The 21,290-nt window shown below is 43.2% G+C and overlaps 1 protein-coding gene across 1 annotated transcript; it reads right to left on the bottom strand.

Moving 5' to 3' along the window:
• Positions 1-3,297: 3,297 nt before the first annotated feature.
• On the bottom strand, positions 3,298-20,803 carry tlr18 (toll-like receptor 18). The gene is made up of 7 exons (XM_035164668.2): positions 20,696-20,803; positions 12,179-13,173; positions 10,510-11,689; positions 9,437-9,874; positions 5,569-5,642; positions 4,312-4,462; positions 3,298-3,603 (listed from the first exon to the last, which is right to left on the bottom strand). Exons 2-7 carry the CDS (start codon positions 13,162-13,164, stop codon positions 3,430-3,432), a joined length of 3,003 nt encoding a protein of 1,000 aa, XP_035020559.2. The 5' UTR covers positions 13,165-13,173; positions 20,696-20,803; the 3' UTR covers positions 3,298-3,429.
• Positions 20,804-21,290: the final 487 nt, after the last annotated feature.

Here is a 21,290-nt window from a genome sequence, read left to right as displayed (position 1 = left end):
CATGTCAGCAAACATGTGGAGAAGAAGGTGTGTGTGAATGGACACTCGACATTATTAGAGTCTCGTTCGAGTTAACGACATCGCGATGAGGTGAGTTTTCCTCCGAACGCCACAGAGAGAGTTTTACTCAATATCTGTTGCTTCTTTACTTTTGTCGTCACACTGTCCAGACACATTTAGATTCGTTGCACAAGCAGCTTCTGCAGCAGAACGAACAGAATTGGTTGTTTATATAGTTAATGTTTACAGCCCTGGTTCGAGCCTCGTGGTCGGTTTCACACGTATATATATGACTTTATTGCAGCGTGACGCTTATAATCATGCATGTGTGCGTAAACACGTTAAACTGCAAACATGAGGTCAGGATATTGAATTTCTCTGTGACTCTCACTGTTAATAAGATCCATACAGAACATTTCCTGTCCACCTCAGTGGTAAACACAGCGTTAGATGTGGCATCATAAGGTTTTACTGGGACTGTGCATGATGCCAAACATGACTGATTTTAATGGCACGTGAAACAAACAGGGGAAGGGGGGTGTGAGAGGCCTCAGAACAGTTTATGTAGATTCATAGATCAGATATAGATTTATCAAAAACATGGAAATACAATTATTTTCACAACTTAAATCCCAAAAATGTGAAAAGGATTTGTTTAGAGCACAGAGTCAGCTCTGTTAAAAGTTTATAATGACATCACCCCCTCTGGTTTTTGAGTCATTTGAGGTTTGCTCAACCTCACCGCAGATTTCAGGGCGATTGACAAGAACTTTCACCTGAAGTGTCAGTATTACCATTGTAGTAGTTTTGCTCCCTTATCAGATTATCTTCACTTCAAACAACTGCTCTTCATCATCGGCTCCAATCAGTCGTGGTGTCCCTCAAGGTTCTATTTCAGGTCCACTTTTATTTTCTCTTTTCATGCTTCCTCTTTTCTTCTGGCTTCTTCTTAGATTCTGTTAAAGTCTCTATTCTTTCAATCTCATTTACTTTTATCTTGTTTGTTTTTATTGTCTCTTTCTTAAATTTGTATTCATACTTTAGTTGTTTTTCCGTTGCCATGTTTGTGAAGCTCTTTGGGTCAACTGGATCAAAATTTTCACATTTAAGAAATGGATTTGTTTTCATAGCTTCCAACTCTAATGTTTGAGTTACATGCAACCATCAGCGTGACCAGATCTGCTCATAAATACAGTTTGTGAACATCAGCTGGTGTTTACTGCACATTTATCTGCATCATTGTATTCACCAGGAAAACAAATTCAAGGTTGTAATAAATAAATGCACAAATATTTTTAGGACAAAACATTTTCACCATAACTGTCACGGTCACATTTATTTGAAAGATTCCTGTTCATTTATATATCAAGTATTTCTATTGATACTTAAATTAAATATTCACGTTGAGTTGATTTTGCTGATCGTTGACATGGAAACGACACAGACACATTTCTCACAGTTTCTCAAATGAAACAACAGATTTTCAGAGAAGCGCAAACAGATGAAATCTAAGTTTGAGTTAAAAATATTTGTAGTTAAGTTGTGAAAATCATCAGTATGTCAACTTTTCATTGTAGTTATTAAATAGTAACATGAAGGTGATGGGGACATGACGTGCGTCCATCAAAGTAAAAACAGAAAACAGAAAAATGTATTTAATTCTCAGAGCCACACTCACCTGAAACAGTGACAACTCACAGGAAGTGGTGAGTCTGTGAAGTCATTGAGAAGTCTGTGGCTCCCCCTGCTGGTCGGTTGCACACAAACGATTGGACCACAATGAGTTGTTTTTAGGCTTGAAAAGGAGAAAATACAACTCACGCAGTAATGGGGCATTCAAATGTTAATGCACCATTCATTTTAATTTAGTTAACTTTAAGTCAAAACTAATATTGATGTGCAAATACTTGATTTAGAAATCCTGACCCATGTACACACGTTTAAAATGGTTGTTTTTCTGGCTCATAAATCAAACAAAGGTTTGGAAGGAAAAACAGTTGAATCACGTGCACACGAAAATATAAACGCTATTAATGTTAGTATGACGTCATCTGCCTGCAGGGGCCACTTGCAGACACTTGATGGCGCTATTGACGTGTGGTTATAAAGCTGCTGACCCTTGACTGTGTGTGGACTCGTCTCTCCATCTTGTACCAATGAAGCTCATCGTCGCTTTGCATGTTACTGTCCGTCCTCACGGCTGCAGAGTCCTGACACCAGAGAGTCGGACGAGCTGCTGCTGCGTCACTGAAGAAGAAGAAGAAGAATGACTTGATGAGGATAATGTGTTGGGGCCCACATCTTTATTCTTCACGTCCTCACAGGGTCTAGAAAAGCAGCGATGAAGCAAGATGTGTTCATGTGGAGCTACTGGACAAATACATCTAAACCTCGTCTTGTCCTCTGAAGGTTGGAGCCTCTAGGTCTCAAAAGCTGTTTTTCAGTGAAGCAGCTGCATCCTTCAGTGGACGCAGTCTACCTCCCTCATGGAGACCACCTCCTGCGTGGGCCACAGAGAAGGTGAAGGAAGAGGTCTGGTCTACAGATGATCGTCCCGGCCTCACTGCCGAGCTACGGAGCTGCAGTCGGACACGATGATGTCTGATACTCAAGCATCAGACGTCCTGTCGCTTGCCGGCACCATCACGTCCTCGGAATGAAACAGTCCAGTCACTTCCCTGTGATGCCGTCAGTCTCCATGTGCAGCCTCTGGAGGTTCAGCTCCTGAGTCTGAGACACAGCTAAAGTTTCTCGAGATATTTCCTGATACTTGACTGGTTATCAGATCCGTGGCTACGGCTTCATTCTGTTAATTAACTTATTAATTTGTGTTATTTGTTTGCAGCTCCGACTGACGCAGCAATCTCAACTATTAAATCTGTGCAATTGTTTTTACATCATCTGCATCATGTTGAAGAGGAAATTAAATAAAGATATTTCATTATATTTATCATTTAAACCGAGTCTGGACCTGAGCTGTGTGTGTTTCACTGAGATTAATTACAATAGTTGTGATTCACAATCACCTCAATATCTTGAAAAAAGGTCATTAAGGACCTGACGTCTTGTTGATGCAACACTAGAGTAATAACTATAAAAGCCTTTAATGTGTTGCTTCATCAATCAGGTTTATCTGCTGCTTTAAGTGACTTTACATTATTTGAAAAATGCAGCCATGACATGTTTCCCTTTCAGAATAAAAGAGGGAGGAGAAAGCTGCTGCTCTGATTGGATGAGGAAGTGACTCAAAATGTTTTTAGACATCGAGCTCGTTTCTGAAAATAACAGACATGTGAAAACCGGATGAAATCGTTTATTATGTCAGAATAGTTGATTAACAGTGATGAATCTTAACAAGGTTCTGTGACAACATTGTTAGAGCTTATGAATTGTGTGAAGACAGGTTTATTGATTTCACTTTAAATGAAATCACTTCTTCTTGGAGCCTTTGGCGCCGCTCTTCTCGGAGTCGACGAAGAAGTCGTTGCAGGCGACGGTCAGAGCGGCGACCAGAACCACAAACTCCTGGAAGTCCACTTCACCGTCCTGGTTTTCATCCAGCTCCTTCATAATCTTCTCCACCACCATCGGGTCCTTGCTGGTCTGAAAACACAAACCTCATGCTAAAGAAAAAAAAGAATCGAACCAAAGAGGAATCTGTTTCACAAGATCTTATACTAATGGTGATTTCCTTCCTACACGATGGAGCAGCGACTCTACGTTAAGATCCCGGCGGTCGCAGCACCTCAGTCCATCTCTGGCTGAGCCGAGTCAGAACGAAGATCGACTGGTAAGTTGAGAATAGATTTTACTTTGTACTTTTTAAACTTTTAAAAAAGGAGACAAACGACACATCACTTTTGCTGAAACGCTGCATCGCTGCAGCTCCTCTTTTCAGCCTCGGTCTCAAACACTGGGTTTTAGCTCCTGTCTCTTTAAGCTCACTCTGCTCTGGTTAGTCAACCCCTTCCAGTGGATGAAGGATATTTCCGTCTCCACTCTTACTTCTCCTGGTTTTGTTAGCAGCAGCTGCTATAGGCCAGCATCATGCAAACAAGTGGCCGGAGCTTCAGAGCAGCTCCCTTCACCAGGAGAGGAGAGAAGCTGCTTTTACTCCAAACTTTAGGCTTTTTAATGTTTGCAGGAATTTTACTTTCACAAAAAAAACCTTTACAAGAGGAAAGAAACAGAAAAACTATAATGGCTCCTGTAAATTCTAAACCGTTCTAAAGAAATGTTGCTGAATAAGTTATTTCCAGAGTCAACAGCAGCCTCCTTAGTTAACCCTGCAAGTATCAGGCAGATACTCACAGACAGGACATCTGAGAGTTCGTCCTTAAACAGGCACTTCAGTTCTTTATTATTCAGCTTGTACTTGTCGCCTTCTCGTCCCGAGTACGAGTGGAACACTCCGATCAGGCTCGCCATCGCTCCTTGCAGGTTGCCACTCATTGTTTCAGTTCTGCAGTGGGATGAGACGAATCAGGTTTTACTACAGAGAAGGTGAAGAAATGAGGAAAAAGAGATTTGCTGACTTCCTCTAGATGGAGACAACAACGGGAACATTAGAGGAACTGGATCAGATCTGTAAGAATTGGACCAGCAGCCTCTATCACATGAATCTACTCTGGTGCAGAAGTAACACTGGAAGGTACAAAGAGAGAGAGGGGGGGTTTGATGATGCTGCTTCAATAGATGCAAACGTTTCCTGAAAGTAAAAAGACTTGAAATGAAAACTGCAAGATGAGACATTCTGCAGGACTTCACCTGAGCAACCATCGGCTCAAACTATCAAGATCCATTTTAGCTCAAATACCTGAACTCGAGTGCTAATACGACGAGTTTCTCTCTAAAGACTCAATTCACATGATTCCCACAAGTCACATTGTGTTGTGCAGTTATGTGGTTAAGTATTAATTGTTGTCCGGAGCTAACGAAGGAGCCACGATGCAACTTCTACTCAGAAACAGCGCCCTCATGTGGTGATTAACTCTGTTGGACTCTGTGTCCAAGGGATGACATAGTTTTCATGTAGAGAAAAAAAACTAAATCTATCGATGTGTTGCGTGACTCAGTCAGTTCTTCTCACAGGAGATGGAACCCACTCACCAAAGTTACAGAGAACAGACGTTCAGGGAGTGAAGGAGGAAACTTTCTCCTTGTTCACATTAACTTGAACCATCAAACTCTTTTTAATTAAAAGTTGAAGTAAAGAAGTTGCAGAATAAAAATAACAGACACCAACAGGTAGAAAAATCGTGTGATGTGCACTTAGAATCTGTGCTTTAAATTATTTGTGAACACATGAGCGTGTTCTTCTCAGATTATATATTCTGTTTCGTCATGTTGGAGATCAATCATCCATCTGCCGACTGATGTGAAGCTGCAGCAACATCAATAACTGAGCTGAAGAAGAGTCTCATGAGAACGAGGGAAAAAGCTGGAAAGCAACGGAACGTTCCTGTAACCACATCGTTGTCAGAGCGTCGTCGTTAAACTCTGGTGAAAAGCTGCTCACGTCTGTGCTGAACTCAGGTGGAGGAGTTAAAACGGAGTGAATATCTGCACCTTACACCATCAGACACCTGAGAAGCTGCTGCTGCTGCCTCCAGGAGCCGGTGGAGGACAAAGGCACCGACCTCCTGCAGGGCAGCGTGCACATGGATTCAGATTGTGTCCTGCATTAAGTTACATTAAGTGATGTCCCTGGAGAAGTTTCTATTTCATACAGAGATGTACAGCTGCAGTCTGAGAGCCGGCCATGAGCCTGCACATCTCCGCTGAATGATGCCGAGCCACATTCCCTTCATTAGTCTCCATGATTGCTGCTAATAATTTATTTCTGGGAGCTAATTAAAGGCTCTTTGAATGTCAAATGCAAATCTGGTTTTAATTAACTGAAGCAGAGACGAGCGTCAGACTGCAGACGCCACTCAGTGAGGAAATAACCAAGTAAAACACAGAGTCTCTTCTTACTCTCACTGTGGAAGCAGCAGAGAAGACAAACAGCAGGAACTCACCTGGACGCTGACGGCTTCAGGTGGAAGTGGCTGCAGCTCACACCTCATCACTTATATGGGCTCCTCTCACCTGTGTGCAGATCAGTCGGAGTGACGCCCCCCTCTGGTGGACTCCTGCTGCTGCACGGCCGCCTGCGCTGCCATGTAAGGTAGAGAACACAGAATATTAGATTTAATCTGTCAAAGCAGGACAGAGCTGGAACACAGTTAAACTGATAATGACCCTTTAACGCTGACGTGTTCATCACCGGCCTGCAGGAACTTTATACAAATGTTTTATCAGCTCATAAATTTATGGAAAACGACTTCTCATTTAACAGATGTGGTTAAACATTAACGTGAAGTCTCACTGGGTTTATTGTTAAATCCAAACTGACGGTTGCATTTCTGTCTTTAATTTCTCTTCGTATGAATAAAAATTATAAATACTATGATACCAAATGTGCTGTTTTGTGTTTTCTTCTGTTTGATTTCATTTATATTAGATTTTTTTAACAAATGTGCAGCAACTTGTGTCACATTTTATACATGAATTGTGTGATATACATTTATTCTTATCATTATTACAGGATATTTGCTGTCAGGGCCCAAACCGCCCAAATATTTTCATTAAAACAACTTCTCTCTCTCTCTCTTTCAGGTCCATTTAGTTGCTGTTCTGGGGCTTTTGATTGTCTTACATGATTTTCCTCTGCAGTTTCCCAGCTGTCGTAGAAGTGCAGTTCTTTCAACTGCCATATTTTCTCAAGCTCCTTAAAAGCACAACCTGTCTGTGCTTCCTTTGAGTTCAGCTCCGTGTGCTTCAAATGAAACAGCTGTTAAATGGACCATGAGCTGAAGGTGCTTTGTCATTTAGGTTAAAGGTTAAATAACCTGTCAAGCTGAATACGTGATAATCTTTGTCACAGGCCGAATAAACTTTGTGTGAACGGTGTTTAACCTTCAGAGCTGAAATGGGTTTTCTTTGCTTTTGTTTGACGTATTATGGCTGAAACGATTTCAGAAACGAGACATGTTTGCGATTTGGTCATTTAAGGTCTAAGTCTGATTCTCACAACTGCAGGTGAACAACTCGGCACAAAAACACATTCTGAGCTCTGAACCCTGTTTTCCTGCTTCGTGTTCACACTCGTACACTTGAGTGACATTTGCCTGCAGAGTCGTCAGCCACACTGACAAATAAAACTCTTTTTTCTCGTCGTACAGCTTCTACCTGCGAGCTGCCTCCGAGAACCACCGGTGCTCGTCACTCGGTTCTTCACTGCAACGCCATTTGCAGCGATTACGCCTGAATGACAAGTGCAACTGGAGAAGCAATGCAAATCTAGTGCAGGCCAGTCAAATGAAATGTTCACTGAATGCAAACAGGTTCAGGGTTCATTTGCATCAGTGTCCCCATGTGGAGGATATGAAAGTTTTACTGATGCATGATTCTGGTCAAGAGTAAAACTAAATGAATTTGTTATCAAACGGTGCTAAAACTGATCTGAAGTCTGTAAACTGCACAACATCAAATTAAGCCTACAATGTCCGAAAATCTTAATTATACGTTGAATTAATTTGTTAACAAATGTTCCTGGATTCAACATTATTGGAATAAATTATTAATGGAACCTGACACGACCTCACATCAGAGACAGATTTTTATTTTCTTGGTTTGATGAAATTCCCGTTTGAAGACGAAACATTTTCTTTGACGTGACAAACTGTGACATGTGCACGAGAGCGCCTCGTCTCTTTTTAGTGGGAAACCATGACGACCGTCTCTGATCCCTGCAGAGCGCGGTGGAAGGGGGCGAGTCATCAAACGCAGTTTAAAAAAGGCAGGAATACTGTTGTTTTTATTAAATTACCAATAAATACATCAATATTGCATCGTGGGAATTATAAATGTCCAGCATTTTACGAGGCATAAAAATACACGTTAAACATCCTAAATGGAGAAATTCCAAAAATATAAGAAGTCTGTCAAATGCATAAATAATTCTATATGTAAAATACTCAGTGTATTTGTACGTCTCCATTTTTTTGTGCTGCAGAAAAACATCTGTGACTTTCTGTTTTTGTGGTGTTGTAATAGATTTCAGCTGATTTTGTAACGTCTCTCTTTGTCTTTGTAAACCGGTGATGACGACTTCAGAAGTTCAAGGGTGTCATCTACAGGCCGTTTGTAAACTCTGCAAATAGCCACACACCTACATGGCAAAAATAATAATACACAATACTCATACAACACTGAAAGGAAGAAGTCATTTAGAAAACAACTGGCACAAGTTCAAAGTCTAATAAATAAAGATTTTACAATCGTCTGCTGTGCAAAACATTTCAATCATGAACTCAAAACACTGTTATTTATACCAACACGTCTCATGAGGGAAGCAAACTGTGTGTTTCCTTTCAATCATAAACCTGTAAACACAGATTCAAAGTTTCACCTCTGCACCTTTAAGCTCCAGCTCCAGCTGCAGAAACTTGGCTGCATGAGTCAACATTTTAAAAGGCTTTTAACGACAACACATGTTGGATGTGAAATGAGTCACTATAAGTATTAAACTGCATCTTATCTCATAATATTCTCAATAGTTGTGGAAAAGCTAAAACAGGTTTTTGTCCGTTTGTCTGTTTTTAGCAAAAAGGTCTTAAACATTTTCCATGAATTTACCATGAATATATATATAAATATATAAATGTGGGGCCCTGGCAGTGGTTTGAGCTCCACTCAGCCTCTTGAAGCTGTATCTTAACAGGCCTAAGACAAAAGGCCCAATCAGATCAAGTTATTACAGACATGCACGTGCACGTACTCGATTAACACAGGAGCCGCCACTTAAACACTCAAAGGCCGACGGAGAAGCCACTTCAAGATTATGACTTAATTAGCACATATTCAAAGAGGCGATGCAAATGAGTCCCGGAGAATTCCCAACAACCAATCTTCACTTTAAACTCAGGAGAAGCTGGATCCAGCGATCTGATTCCACAGTGATACGTCAGTAATTGGTCCACAGTCCCCAGAGCACCTTGTATCCGACAGAGTAATTCTATCATATGGCCTTTGGCTCAGCTGTGAGACATCAGAGCTGGAACAAATTATGATCTGGTACCTGCGAGAGCCAGGAATGTAAGAGAGAGCCATCGCCTGCACAGACCTGTCCCCACATCGTCCTGCCGCCCAGCTTGTTTTCCAGAGTGCGACATGGGGGATCTCATTCCGGTTTGTGGCCTTTCAGCGCCTGTCAACAGGGCGCTCGGCCTCGGACGCTCACAGGCCATCCGCTCCACACTGGGCGGATAACATGACAGAATCCCACAGGCGGCTCGTGATCATGTTATTCTCCGTCGTCTTTAATGAGACGTTGGGTTTTGCTCCCAGGTAACTCGACACTTTAACTCTTTAACCTTTTTCTTCAAAATGCCACGACCGGTATTTGTGTTTGGGGATTCGACAGCTTGTTATTACTCCTTTCCATAAAGTTGATTTCTTCTTGATTACGTTTCCCTACCTTTGCCCCGCCGTCCTCTTGAGGGCATCCAATCACAGAAACAGATGAAGTTCTGCTCTCGACGCTCTGCCCCCCGTCTCCGGTCATCGTCGGCTGTCCCAGGACGCTCCTCAGCTGCTCCCAGAAGAACGGCTGCTGGCTGACCTGCTGGGGCCACTCCAGGTACGTCTTGGTGCTCAGCATCTTCTTCAGCCTGCAGTACTTGCTGGGCAGTGAGCTGGGATCAATGGGCTCCTTAACCACGAGGATGACATCACTAAAGGTCTTTCCCATGGCCCTCTGCTGGGCGAAGTACAGCTCGTAGTTGCACCAGTCGCTGTTCACAAAGTGCCGGGAGAGGACGAATATCGACTGAGGACGGAACGAAGAGAAAAGGAAACGAAATGAAAACATGGATTTAGAACATCCGGTGCTTTATGGTCTATTTGACTCTAAATGATCATAATTTAATAAATGAACATCAGCTGTGTTGAAGAAGACTTGAAACTAGAGATTGAGACAAACTCCTTCGGAAGTGAGAAGTAGAGTCATTTTCTCATAGACTTCTATAGAAACGAAGCAGTGGAGTCGCCCCCTGCTGGTCATTTGAGAGAATACAGATTTCAGGCACTTCTGCATTGCTTCAATTCCAGTCCCACACAAATGTTGTAAAACGCCCTCTGGTTCTGGATCTGCCTATTTGTACCGATTCAGTCCAAAATGTTATGAGTTCTTCTCTCCCTCTACAAAATTTCACAGAAATTGAAACAAAACATGAAGGAAACAACGTCCTTCACGATTCTGATATCTGCCTTTTGATTGACACATCATCTTTCACTTGTCTCCTCAGCCTGTTGAGAACCAATATCCCAAAAATCCAGTTTTCAGATTTCTCAATCGGCTGATTCAAACTGTCCAACTTTATTTTGAACCAATTTGGTTGTGCAATTCACCGTATACAGTAGAGTGTTGTGTGCAGGACAAATTTTAAAACTACTCGTTCATACCTTTCGACTGTTTTCAATGTTCTCAATGATGTTATCGATGATCCACCTTCCCGGCATGAAGTCCCTCTCATGGATGCACAGACGATACGGGTTTCTATTGTTCTCCAAACAGGGCAGCAGCTGGTCCCTCACCCAGTCTGCATCAGCGTGGCTGTAGGAAATGAAGGCGTGATACGTAAAAGTGCCCATTTCCCCGGCTGCTTTTTCCTTGCGCGCTCTGTATTTGGCTCGGATGATCTGATACGTGGCCTTCGTGTACCAGGGCAGGTCGAAGATATAGCAGATCAGCATCAATATCAAGATCACCGTTGCAGTGGTGGCCACGCAGATGATGATGACGAGTCTGATGTCACAGGCCACGCGACTTGGCAAGTATTGGGAAACGACCGTGTTGAGGAAGGCCTCCGGGTGGTAGCACCTGTAGTTCCACGGCCAGTCAGTGAGGTTGACCTTTCCGTTTGAAATCGTCTCCTGGACGAAAGCGTGAAGCTCACAGGTGCAGTGGTACGGGTTGTTTCCCGCCCTCAAGCGAGACAGCTCCGGCATGCCCTGGAAAGACGCCTTGCTGATGAGGCCGAACGAATTCCCATCCAAGGCTAGAAACTGCAGGTGCGGACTTCTCCATTGCGATGGGATGAACTTGATTTTGTTCCCACTCAGCAGGAGCACTCTCAGGTCGGTTGCTCTCGCAAAGAACGTCGTGTCCAGCTGGTCCAGGTCGCAGTGGGACAGGTCCAGGTAGTGCACCGTGGTGGGCAGACAGTGGAGGGCCTCACTGACGAACTGGTTGTGGTGGGCGATGAGACGAGTGATGTTTTGCCAAACGCAGTCGCGACTGTCTTCAGCAGATCCCAGTTTGTTGTTGCTGACGTCCAACACCTGCAGCCGCTGGAAGTCCCTGGTTAGCACCGACAGGTCCCTTAAGCTCGTCAGCTCGTTGCCGCTCGCGTTGAAGGTGTGAAGGTTTGGCATGGTGCCCTTGTTGTCACAGCGCTGGTTGAAGATGTAGCCACTCTGCAGTCGACTATAGGAGATGTCCAGTAACTCCACACCTTCCATCTCCACCCAGGAGTCGCAGGGCACAAAGTTGAAGTAAACGTACCGAATAGAAAGTTCCTTAATCTTGTTGAACCAGGTGAAGCGCCAGTCAAACCGCAGCACATCAGGATTACTGATATACCTGAAAGAAGCAGATGGTTAGAATGTGTGCAAATGAAAAAAGCAAATACTCAGTGTCCAGTCCCAAGGTGCATTTCAATTTAGATTATCCAATTAACCAATTAACCCCAGTCTGCACGTGTTTGGACTGTGGGATGAAGCCGGAGTCATGGCAGAAAAACCCCGGTTCATGTTTAATCTCACGACACTCTGCTTATGATTCTGAGAATTGCTTCAGCATAGGTCATAAACCCTGCCTCCTCCAGGTTAGTGGATGGGACATGGATCAAAATAATGGCTTAGTACATACGTCATTTCTAGATAGTTCTAATCACACTGATGTTTGTTGAAGTTTGGTTTTAATTAGTTATTCAATGATATAAAAACGGGGTGAGATGCCTTGATTGGTCAAGGACATAAGCAGGACCTCGATATCCTGGTTTCATCCTCTGATCCCTTCTGCACATGTCTCTATATGTGGATACGTGACAATGAAGAGGGAAATACTCACCAAAGATCCAACTTGTCAAGCGTCAGGTTTGTGATCCTGGAACTTGCTCCGGTGTCAACGAATGTGGGTGAACGGGCGAAGTCGATGTACTGAAGCCTCAATCTTTTGATCAGGCCGATTTGTAAGTTCATCAAAGCCATCCTCAGGAGATGCTCGTTGAATTTACCCCTGTGGAAGATTAGCTGATGCGCACTAATGTCTTTCAAACCCTGGAAGATGTCCTCCTCCTCCGTGTAGTACATGAACTCGAAGAGGTTGCGGAACCGGATGACGCTGAAGGTCTTGTTGGCGATGTCGCGCAGCATGTGAACGAGAGCGCCCGGCCGCTGATCTACGGCCATATCGAAACCCATCTGCATCGTCTGAATGACTTTGAGACTCCCAGGCTCGTAGTAGCTCAGGTTGGAGGAACATTTGATTGCAAAACCATGTAGCCTGATGTTCTTCAGCGGCACAAAATCTGTTTTCTTCAGTCCCATCACCAGGGGCCCCCCCATCGACAGAACCTGGAGTTTGACAAATTTGGAGAAGCTCTCAGCCAGAGTGGCGTGTTTATACAGGTTATTGGACATGTACAGCTGTTTCAGGTCGGAGAGAGGTGTCAGAGCGGCGGCAGGGATTTCCTCCAGCGAGTTATTGAAGATGTTGAGACTCTCCAGCAGTGGGTTGTTTTTAAAGGCATCCGTGTCGATGTGTGAAATGTTATTGTACTGCAGCTGCAGGATGCGCAGCAGAGGCAGCCGGAGGAAGTCGTCAGCGTGGACAGCTTGAAGTTTATTGTAGGAGAGATCAACGTCTTCAAGGGTGGAGGGAAACTGTCCCCGGGGCACGGCGGCGAGCTGCCTCCCCACGCAGTCTGCAGAGCGGCCGGAGTTGTGGATGCGACAGGGTCCGTCCTCGGTGGTCGAGGCCGGGGGTGAAGACGGAGTCGGGGACGCGAGGGCTCCGATGAGGAGAGAACTGAGCTGTATCAACTTCCACATCATTCGACAGACCTGCAAAGAAACAAGCACAGGAAACAGTGAGCATATTATTTATTAGATGGACGACATTTATAACGTGGTGGAGGAAGATTTCAAACATAAGTAAAAGTACAATTGTATACGTTTTTCTACTTGAGTAAAAGTACATTGGTACTCTCTTTTAACAATAATTATTCAAATTAAAAAAATCCATATTAATTATATTAATTAAATTAATTAATATAATTAAGTACAAACACATTAGCATGTTTTCTTCCCTTGATTCTGTCACAATCTCGTTCCTGTCTTTCACTCAGCTCGTCTTAAATCATAGATGTGTATCTATGTGTATCATAGATGGACTGTTGAAGACACACAATAAAATTAAAATAATAAATATAGAATAAAATAATCAGACCACACACACACACACACACTCACACAATGGGACCTCAGCTAATCTGCAGAGGGAAACATATCAGATCCATATTCAACAGGTTTCATTGGTCCCCCATGATACAACAACACTCACACGACACTGCACTCACCCAGTTTCCTGCTCAACACCGTCAACGCCGACTCTCTCAATTCCCTCCTCTCTCCTTTATTTATATGGCCCAAGGCTCCACACTCACATGTGAGGAGCCGTCAAACTTTACAACCACTCAACAAGCAGCGTTCGTTTCATCCACAGGAGACGTGACTTGAATAAACATTTATGTCTGTGTGGATGAGGGTGATATAAAAATCCACCGTTCCTTATTTACTTGAAATTAAAGGATGTTCATCTGTAACTTTAGAAGATGGTAAATGTTTTTCGCTCTTCCAGTCAGGAGGAGTGAGATGTGTTGTCTAATGTCTCCTCTTCCTCCTGGAACTGTTTCAATATTAAAAGTATGAATTGATAAAATCACGTCATTGTTTGTTTTCTAGATAAAGAAAATAAATTAAATATTGTTTTGGTGAATTTTTGTCATCCTGTGTTTACTGGGTGGCCTCCGTCTTCCTTCCTCTTCCTTCCTCGCCATATAACGTGAGGGAGAAACCACAAACACTCACCGTCTATCTCGCCTGGTCAACAGTGAGCAGCTGCTCGTGGAAATGTACACTATAGATTAACATCGATAATATTGACTCAGTCAAACTCGCTGTTGTAAAAATGTTGTTTTGAGAATCTGACAATAACAAGGGGTTTGGGAACTGACGCAGACGTTTGTAAAGTGCGAGCTCGTTGTGTTTAACCACCAGGTGTGTGAGGTGGGTTGTTCCTGTAGGTTCACTGCCGGTCACCTCCATCACCACGGTGCAGCCTCAGGTTGTAAATGAAAGGAGCAAGATGGCGGTGCCCGTACCAGGGATTCGTTGGCTTCATCTTTGGGAGGATGTGGAGAAGTGTTGTCCGTCCTTATATGAAATGAATGTTTCAAACCAGAGATTTGTTCTGCATTGAATTGCAGGTACACAACCACCCCCTCCCCCACACACACACACACACCATCATCATTTTAAAGGCTTAATGAGCGCTGCTGTATTTTATTCCACATTTATTCACAGTGTAAACAAAGTATCTGGTACAAATTCAGATTCCTTTTATTCTATAATTCATTTATCTGGCAGGAACAGTTTAAGTCTGCACACATACCTTGGACTCTGTACCCCCCCCCCAGGTTGTGTTTTGTGGGCGATGTGCATGTGAGTCATGTGTTTTTAATTGCTTCTGGAACACTGTAATTTCCCGTCTGGGATGAATGAAGTACTTGATACTGCGGCTACGCTACGTGATCACTCCGGGATATTTCAGTGGCATTTCTGGACAGTGGGTGGAAGTTGAAAGGCGTCGTCCGTCTTTACAATCGCTCTTTGCTCTGAGCTGAACCGAAAATCTGCGTCAGGGCAAACAGAGGTCAACAGACACCAAGTGTTCCTGCCTCCCCACATCCATCCAGCTGGTTTGACATTAACCAGCCTTCAGACTGTCTGGGTCAGGACAGACTTTCGTGTTCGTGTTGTGTTTACACTGGTTGGGCAAGTGCAGCCTTATCTGTGGAAGAATGTGCACAAATATGCTGCCAATGCTGCCAACTACTCTCTCTTGCATGTTTGGGTTCATTTCCTTGGTTTGAGACGTGCAGCGTTGCTTCGTCTTAGTGTCAACGCACACACTCAGGTTGACAGGTTTAACAGGCCATACAATCTGAGCCACCTACACATAAAAAGCATCTGGCCTACCGCCCGGTCAATGGCTTTCACGTGCTGATAGGCTCACTGCCAGGTTCTTATAGAAAACTGGAAGAGACGAGCGGGAAACCCCGAGAGAACGTGCAGGGGGAAATATTAATTGTTTCTGCACCTTAGAGATAAACTCTCCTACATTATTGCTCATTGTTCATCGAACCAGCTGGTGACGTGTTGTCGCAACCAAAGAGGATGGGGATTGACAGTTAATCCTACAGTCCGTACACATTTCACAGTAACGATGTGAAAATGAACACACACACACACACACACACACACACACACACACACACACACACACACACACACACACACACACACACACACACACACACACACACACACACACACACACGATTTGGACACGAGACTTTCAACATGTCTTTTCTTCTACATCCTCAGATAAATCACATCAGTGGCTGAAGACCTGTGGATCGTGACTTCCCTTTTTGCAATAATATCTGTCCTCGCAGATTATTTTGATAATCTGATTATTATTATTTTACAATATCAGACTGACAAAGACATTTATGGGAGTTGCAGGTGCTAAAATCTGTTATTGCAGCAATAAACAACAGCACAGTAATAAAGCAAAATTAGTTTTGACTATAAATTCTTCACTGCAGATAAACCAGGTAGGATGAACACAGTTTTCTTCTAACTGCACCATAGACGGTTTATAAAAAGCTCTGCACACAAACAATCAACAGTGACAGTAAAAGGGAGAAGGAATCGCTCTGAAGTATCAACACAGGACAAAAGAACACGATGTCACAAACAGGTTTACGACGGACACTGACCTAAACCTAACTCGTGCACGTCGTAGTCGAGGCTTCACCGTGAGATGTGGAAGTCAATCAGCAAACCAGGGCGTCACGGAAACAACCGGCTGTATCACTCATTAAACTCTGATATCTCTCTGATATGCGGCGAATGGCGTCATCCAGTCAACTGAGAGCTCAATAGCTGCGTCTGATATTTACGCAGCAGTCAATAGTTGGTGGCAAACACATTAATGTGGCAGCAGACGTGTTTTCACTCTGCTTCAACGAGGTTTATGTGCAGCGTACAAACACAGAAGCCAAACTGTGAACACTCGACTCCCTGGTCAACATGTTCTCTCACATCTCCGGTATTTAACCATGTAAACTCTCAGCACGGGTAAATGATAACAATGCTATGTTAAAGCTAAATTAAATATGTACAATGCTTGTATTTAAATTGCATGTGCATCAATGTGTAAAACAAATTGTGCTTGAAAGCGCAGAGATGAACTGATAATCTTTTCTGGACCAGTCATAACAAAAACCTGCAACTTTATGACTGAGCTGTAAAAGTATTTTACGTGTCTGCATCCTCGTAGTAACCAAGATAAACTATTTATTGCCATCTTGATTTGTCATAGCAGGAAGTGTCATAAAACGAATAATAACTTATTGTAATTCATCACGTGGGTTTTCTGAAGGTTTTATTTCCCAGTGGGACTTGTCATGATTTATTATGGCCTAAGGAATTTATGATTTTCTTCATTACAGAAATTAGACTCATGTAACAAGTGGAGCTAATAACATCAGCACCTTAAAATCCTCTTTAGGTGTTTCGGTCTCAGGGCTCTTGTACTGCACACGCCGGCTCAGAGGCGTCGCTAACGTTATTAGTTCCACCTCCGCTTGTGAAAACATCCACGTGAGAAGGTTTATTTCAGAGGGACACACAAAATGACTTCACCGAAGCAGTTTCAGGTTAGAAAAGAGGAGGATAAAAGGGGTTTCATGGACTAACTGAAATAAGGTTTGAGGGAATAAAGGTTGTGTCTTCTGTCAGATATTCATCTCATCACGTAAACTGTGTTTTAAGTCACTAAAACGGACATTTTAATAAGTGCTGATTTTCAAAAACAATGTAAAACGATGACCCAACAATTTCCTTCACACATGTTACCCACTGTTACTTTGCGCAATGAACCTACGCCAGGAACAACAACAACACTGGCGGCTGTATACCGGTTTGTCTTCTTTTGGTTTGCACATCTAGGTCTAATTACAAGTTAGCAGCTAAATTTAGCATCGCTGCTCCACATTTACAGGAATTGACGGACGTCTGTCTTGAGTCACAACATTCTTCAGTGTCATTTGATGGAACATTGACGTAGACTTTAATCGCCACATACTGGCCTGGCATGTTTGAGCGTTTGTATTTTTTTTTGTGTGTTCTCGTCTGGACGGAGATATTTTGTAAAAATAAAAGGTCGCTTGGACGAAGGGGGAAATAAAATGTGCAGCGGTGCAGACGAGGCCTTAGAAAGTGAACAATGCTCAGCACAGAACAATGTGAACAGCACACACTGTCCTGATCTGTGATGTGTGTCGCGGCAAATTAATGGATAATCCATGAAGGAGAAATACCTGGAGAAGTGCGGCCAATTTTTCTTTCTGTGACTCGAAACTCAAAAGGTCGACTATGCAAGTAGCTGGATTATGACGGACGTGTCCTGTGTCTGTACGACGGCAGTAAACCACACAAATAGCATCACAGTTTGTTAGGAGGAAGTTGGAACCACTTCTGATGGGAAACTGGTGATGAATGTTATTTCTTTCATCAACAACCACAAGATTATCATCACTAGTGTGAGGACAGAGGTGTGGTGCTGCTGGTGTGTTCCCATTGGTCTCGTCCAAGGGGAGGGACAAATACATGAAGGTGGAGGACTTGTTTCCAGCCAAGTAATTACTGATACTAATTCCAGACGAACCCAGAACAAGAACGTTTGTAAAGTGTGTGAACAAAGTCACAGTAATGAGATGAGTCCGGACACTTTCACTGAAGTTTGCTCATTACGACTTTCAACAGGAAACATTCCCTGTGTGTTGTGTTTCTGTTTGTTGGAGCGGTGGAGTCGCATGGAGGTGGTTGGGCTCGATGTCAGAGAGAGTGGAATGTGCATCCAGTCGCTTTGTGGTTAAATCTGAATAAACACGTCCGAGAGTCACTGGAGTTTTTCTGTATTAACCTTTTACAAAGTGATAAAACCGATAAAGGGAAATATTGTAATAGTCAGAAGTAAAAAAATGTACTGTGAATCAAGAAGTTCATTAGCAAGAGCACAAATCAATACTTTCAAACTTCTCGTGTCTTGTTCATATTTCACAAGCTGCTGTGATAATTGGTTGAAAATGTAAATATTTAAAAAGTAGAGCCGACTGTTACAAAAGAAAGATTCTCGTCCATCGACACAGAAATCACAAGATAAAGTTTTGCAACGATTTCTCAAATTCGAAGACGTGTTTGGACCTGAAGCCACTTGGTTTTAATTTGACAGTCTCTGAAATCTCAACGACAACGATCAGTTTATCGTTGTGGGTTTTGTGAGAAAGACGAGTAACGACACTGCAAAGATAAAGAAACAAAATCAGTTCACACTCGTAGGTTTGTTCAGTTGTCTGAGTTCAGCCTCGCTGTCGGCCACTCGCTTCAAATCCCAACATTAACGGGGGCCAGTGAAGAACGAGACGAGCAACACTGTGCAAAATTAAACAGTTTGAATGATCTGAGAGGGAGAAACAGCAGCAGCACAGATTCAGTCTCCTAACGAATCTCGGAGGAGTCGTGTTACAACTCTTTTCTCTCTCTCTCTCTCTCTCTCTCTCTCTCTCTCTGAAGCCGGTTTCCTTTCAGGCCTGTGGAACATCCACAGATATCAATCAGGCAGCGGAGACACCAGCAGCTGCTCCACATCAGCTCAGTTAACACAGAGCGTCACAGGTGTCCAACAGCTACACCGGCTCCTCACCTCAGGAGATGAGATCTGAGAGGATCAGCCTCTTGTTACGTTTATTATTATCACTGTTATCATCAGCATTAAACTGAAAACCTCCACTTATTGGTGGTGTTTGAATAATCAGAGAAATTAGTTCCCGACTGGGAAAACTCCCGTGGACCTCGAGTCGGAATAAGAACTAAAAACACGAGTTTCAAATATCCTCACTTAGAAAAACAATCAACTCTAAATAGCAGCTTTTCACGTGAACTGTTCATGTTACTTGTCGCTTGCAAATTGCAAATCCCTCTCTCACAAGCACCGAACACCACGTGTACCCGATACAGATGTTTTTATGATTAACAAACGTCTGTCGCACCTGCTCTTTTTCTAACTTTATGCAAACAGTGGACAGATGTGTTGTTTAAAAGGCTCCAAACACACAAACACACTGAAGTCAGAACAACGACTTCCCACCTCAGACACAGGGACAATCAGAGGAGCACAGGAATTCACCGGTTTCCCTCAGGACAAATTAATGTCGCAGCTGTTTACTGCACGACGAGGAAATGAGACAGAGACAAAGGTTTTTAATAAAAACAACACTGGGATTATTGGAGGCAGTGCAAAGAAATCAATTTAAATCATGACCATTAATCCAGGTCCAGACTCTGAGGATAAAGCTGCTCCGTCTGTGACATGTGGGAGCAAGAAGCTCCTAAACGGATAAAACCTGATTGATAACTGGATGAAATACTTCAAACAAGAGACTGACAGGACAATCCCCCCCCGAGGACATGGACTACATGTAACTCATGTTCATATCACCACCGTTTGTGTTGTGTTCTGTTGTTGCATGCTTCAGAAATGTGATTTATTTTGTTGTTTGTGTTCTTTACTTTAAGTTAGTCCCTCCTCTTCATCTTCACCCCATCATCTCCCCGCCTGACGAGCTGAGACGTGAAGAATCAATATCGTTTAAAATCCCTCCCGACACCGTTTGTTATCTGGGACCTGTCAGAGCTCAGTGGACATTTTGACTTTTCACAGTATGAGAGGCCCTGATGCTCCTGATAATGAGTCCCAGTCATTGACTTCATTATTTACACCCGAATCCAAACCCCGCCCCCGCCGCCGCCGCCTGCAGGCCGTGATGAGACGTGACGAATCAGCCTTTAATCTGAGGCTGATTTCTGATTACACAGTGAGAGTGTTGCATCAAAGCCTCGTCTAACATCTTCATCACGTATCGGCTCAAAGAAACATGCAGGTGAGAGAAGAGGAATCCCAAACACTGTCCGGGACGTTCACAACAACGTTTCAGCCCCGGCCCTTCATCAGGCGACAAGTGAGCTGAAGAGACTCAAACACAGAAATAGGCAGAAAGCAGCCAATCAGAGAGAAGAAGTCATCAGACAGTCTGTTTCCAATTAACTAATCAGCAAAGACTCCACACACACACACACACACACACTCACACTAAGTACAGAACATTCCCTCACCTTCCCCTGTGTGATGAAGGTGAACTCGTTCATTAAGAAACACACAGAGAAGTAAACTCACCCTGGCCCCGGCGGTCACGCTCTGCTCCTCTTCCTCACTGTGACCTCACAACACATTGTGAACTTGTGCTGCGTCTGAGACGCTCGGTGCTTGTGCACAGTGAAAGACAGTGACTCAGCCCTGGATGATCACGCCTGTGGCAACCTTGGTCTCTCCCTCCCTCCCCCGTCTGCCTCTCTCACCCTCTCTCTCTCTCTCTCTCTCTCTCTCTCTCTCTCTCTGTCACTCAGGAATGTGGAACGTGTCAGGAGGATTATTGTTTTTACCCTCATGAGCTTCACGTTTCCTATAAATCAGAAGTTGTTTCCTTGACTGGAAAACAACTGAAAACCTTCAAGGAAACTGTCACGACCAAAGTATATTTTGACTGAATTCTTTCCTGCTGTATCATTTTTATAGGTTTTATATGTCCACGTTTTTGAGATATGGATTTCTGCTGCCAACCCAGACTTCAAGACTTCAAGACTTTATTTGTCATGTGCACAATAATTACATTAAGCAGTCGCTGGTAATGCAATTCACATAAGAAATTGAATATAAAAACTGAAATAAAATATCACAAAATATTCACCTAAAATATGAATTATAAAGATAA

This window comes from Hippoglossus stenolepis, chromosome 8 (genome assembly GCF_022539355.2).
Source record: "Hippoglossus stenolepis isolate QCI-W04-F060 chromosome 8, HSTE1.2, whole genome shotgun sequence".
Lineage (NCBI taxonomy): Eukaryota > Metazoa > Chordata > Actinopteri > Pleuronectiformes > Pleuronectidae > Hippoglossus > Hippoglossus stenolepis.
Note: the sequence above shows the minus strand (reverse complement) of the source record. Positions and strands in the feature narration are given on the sequence as shown.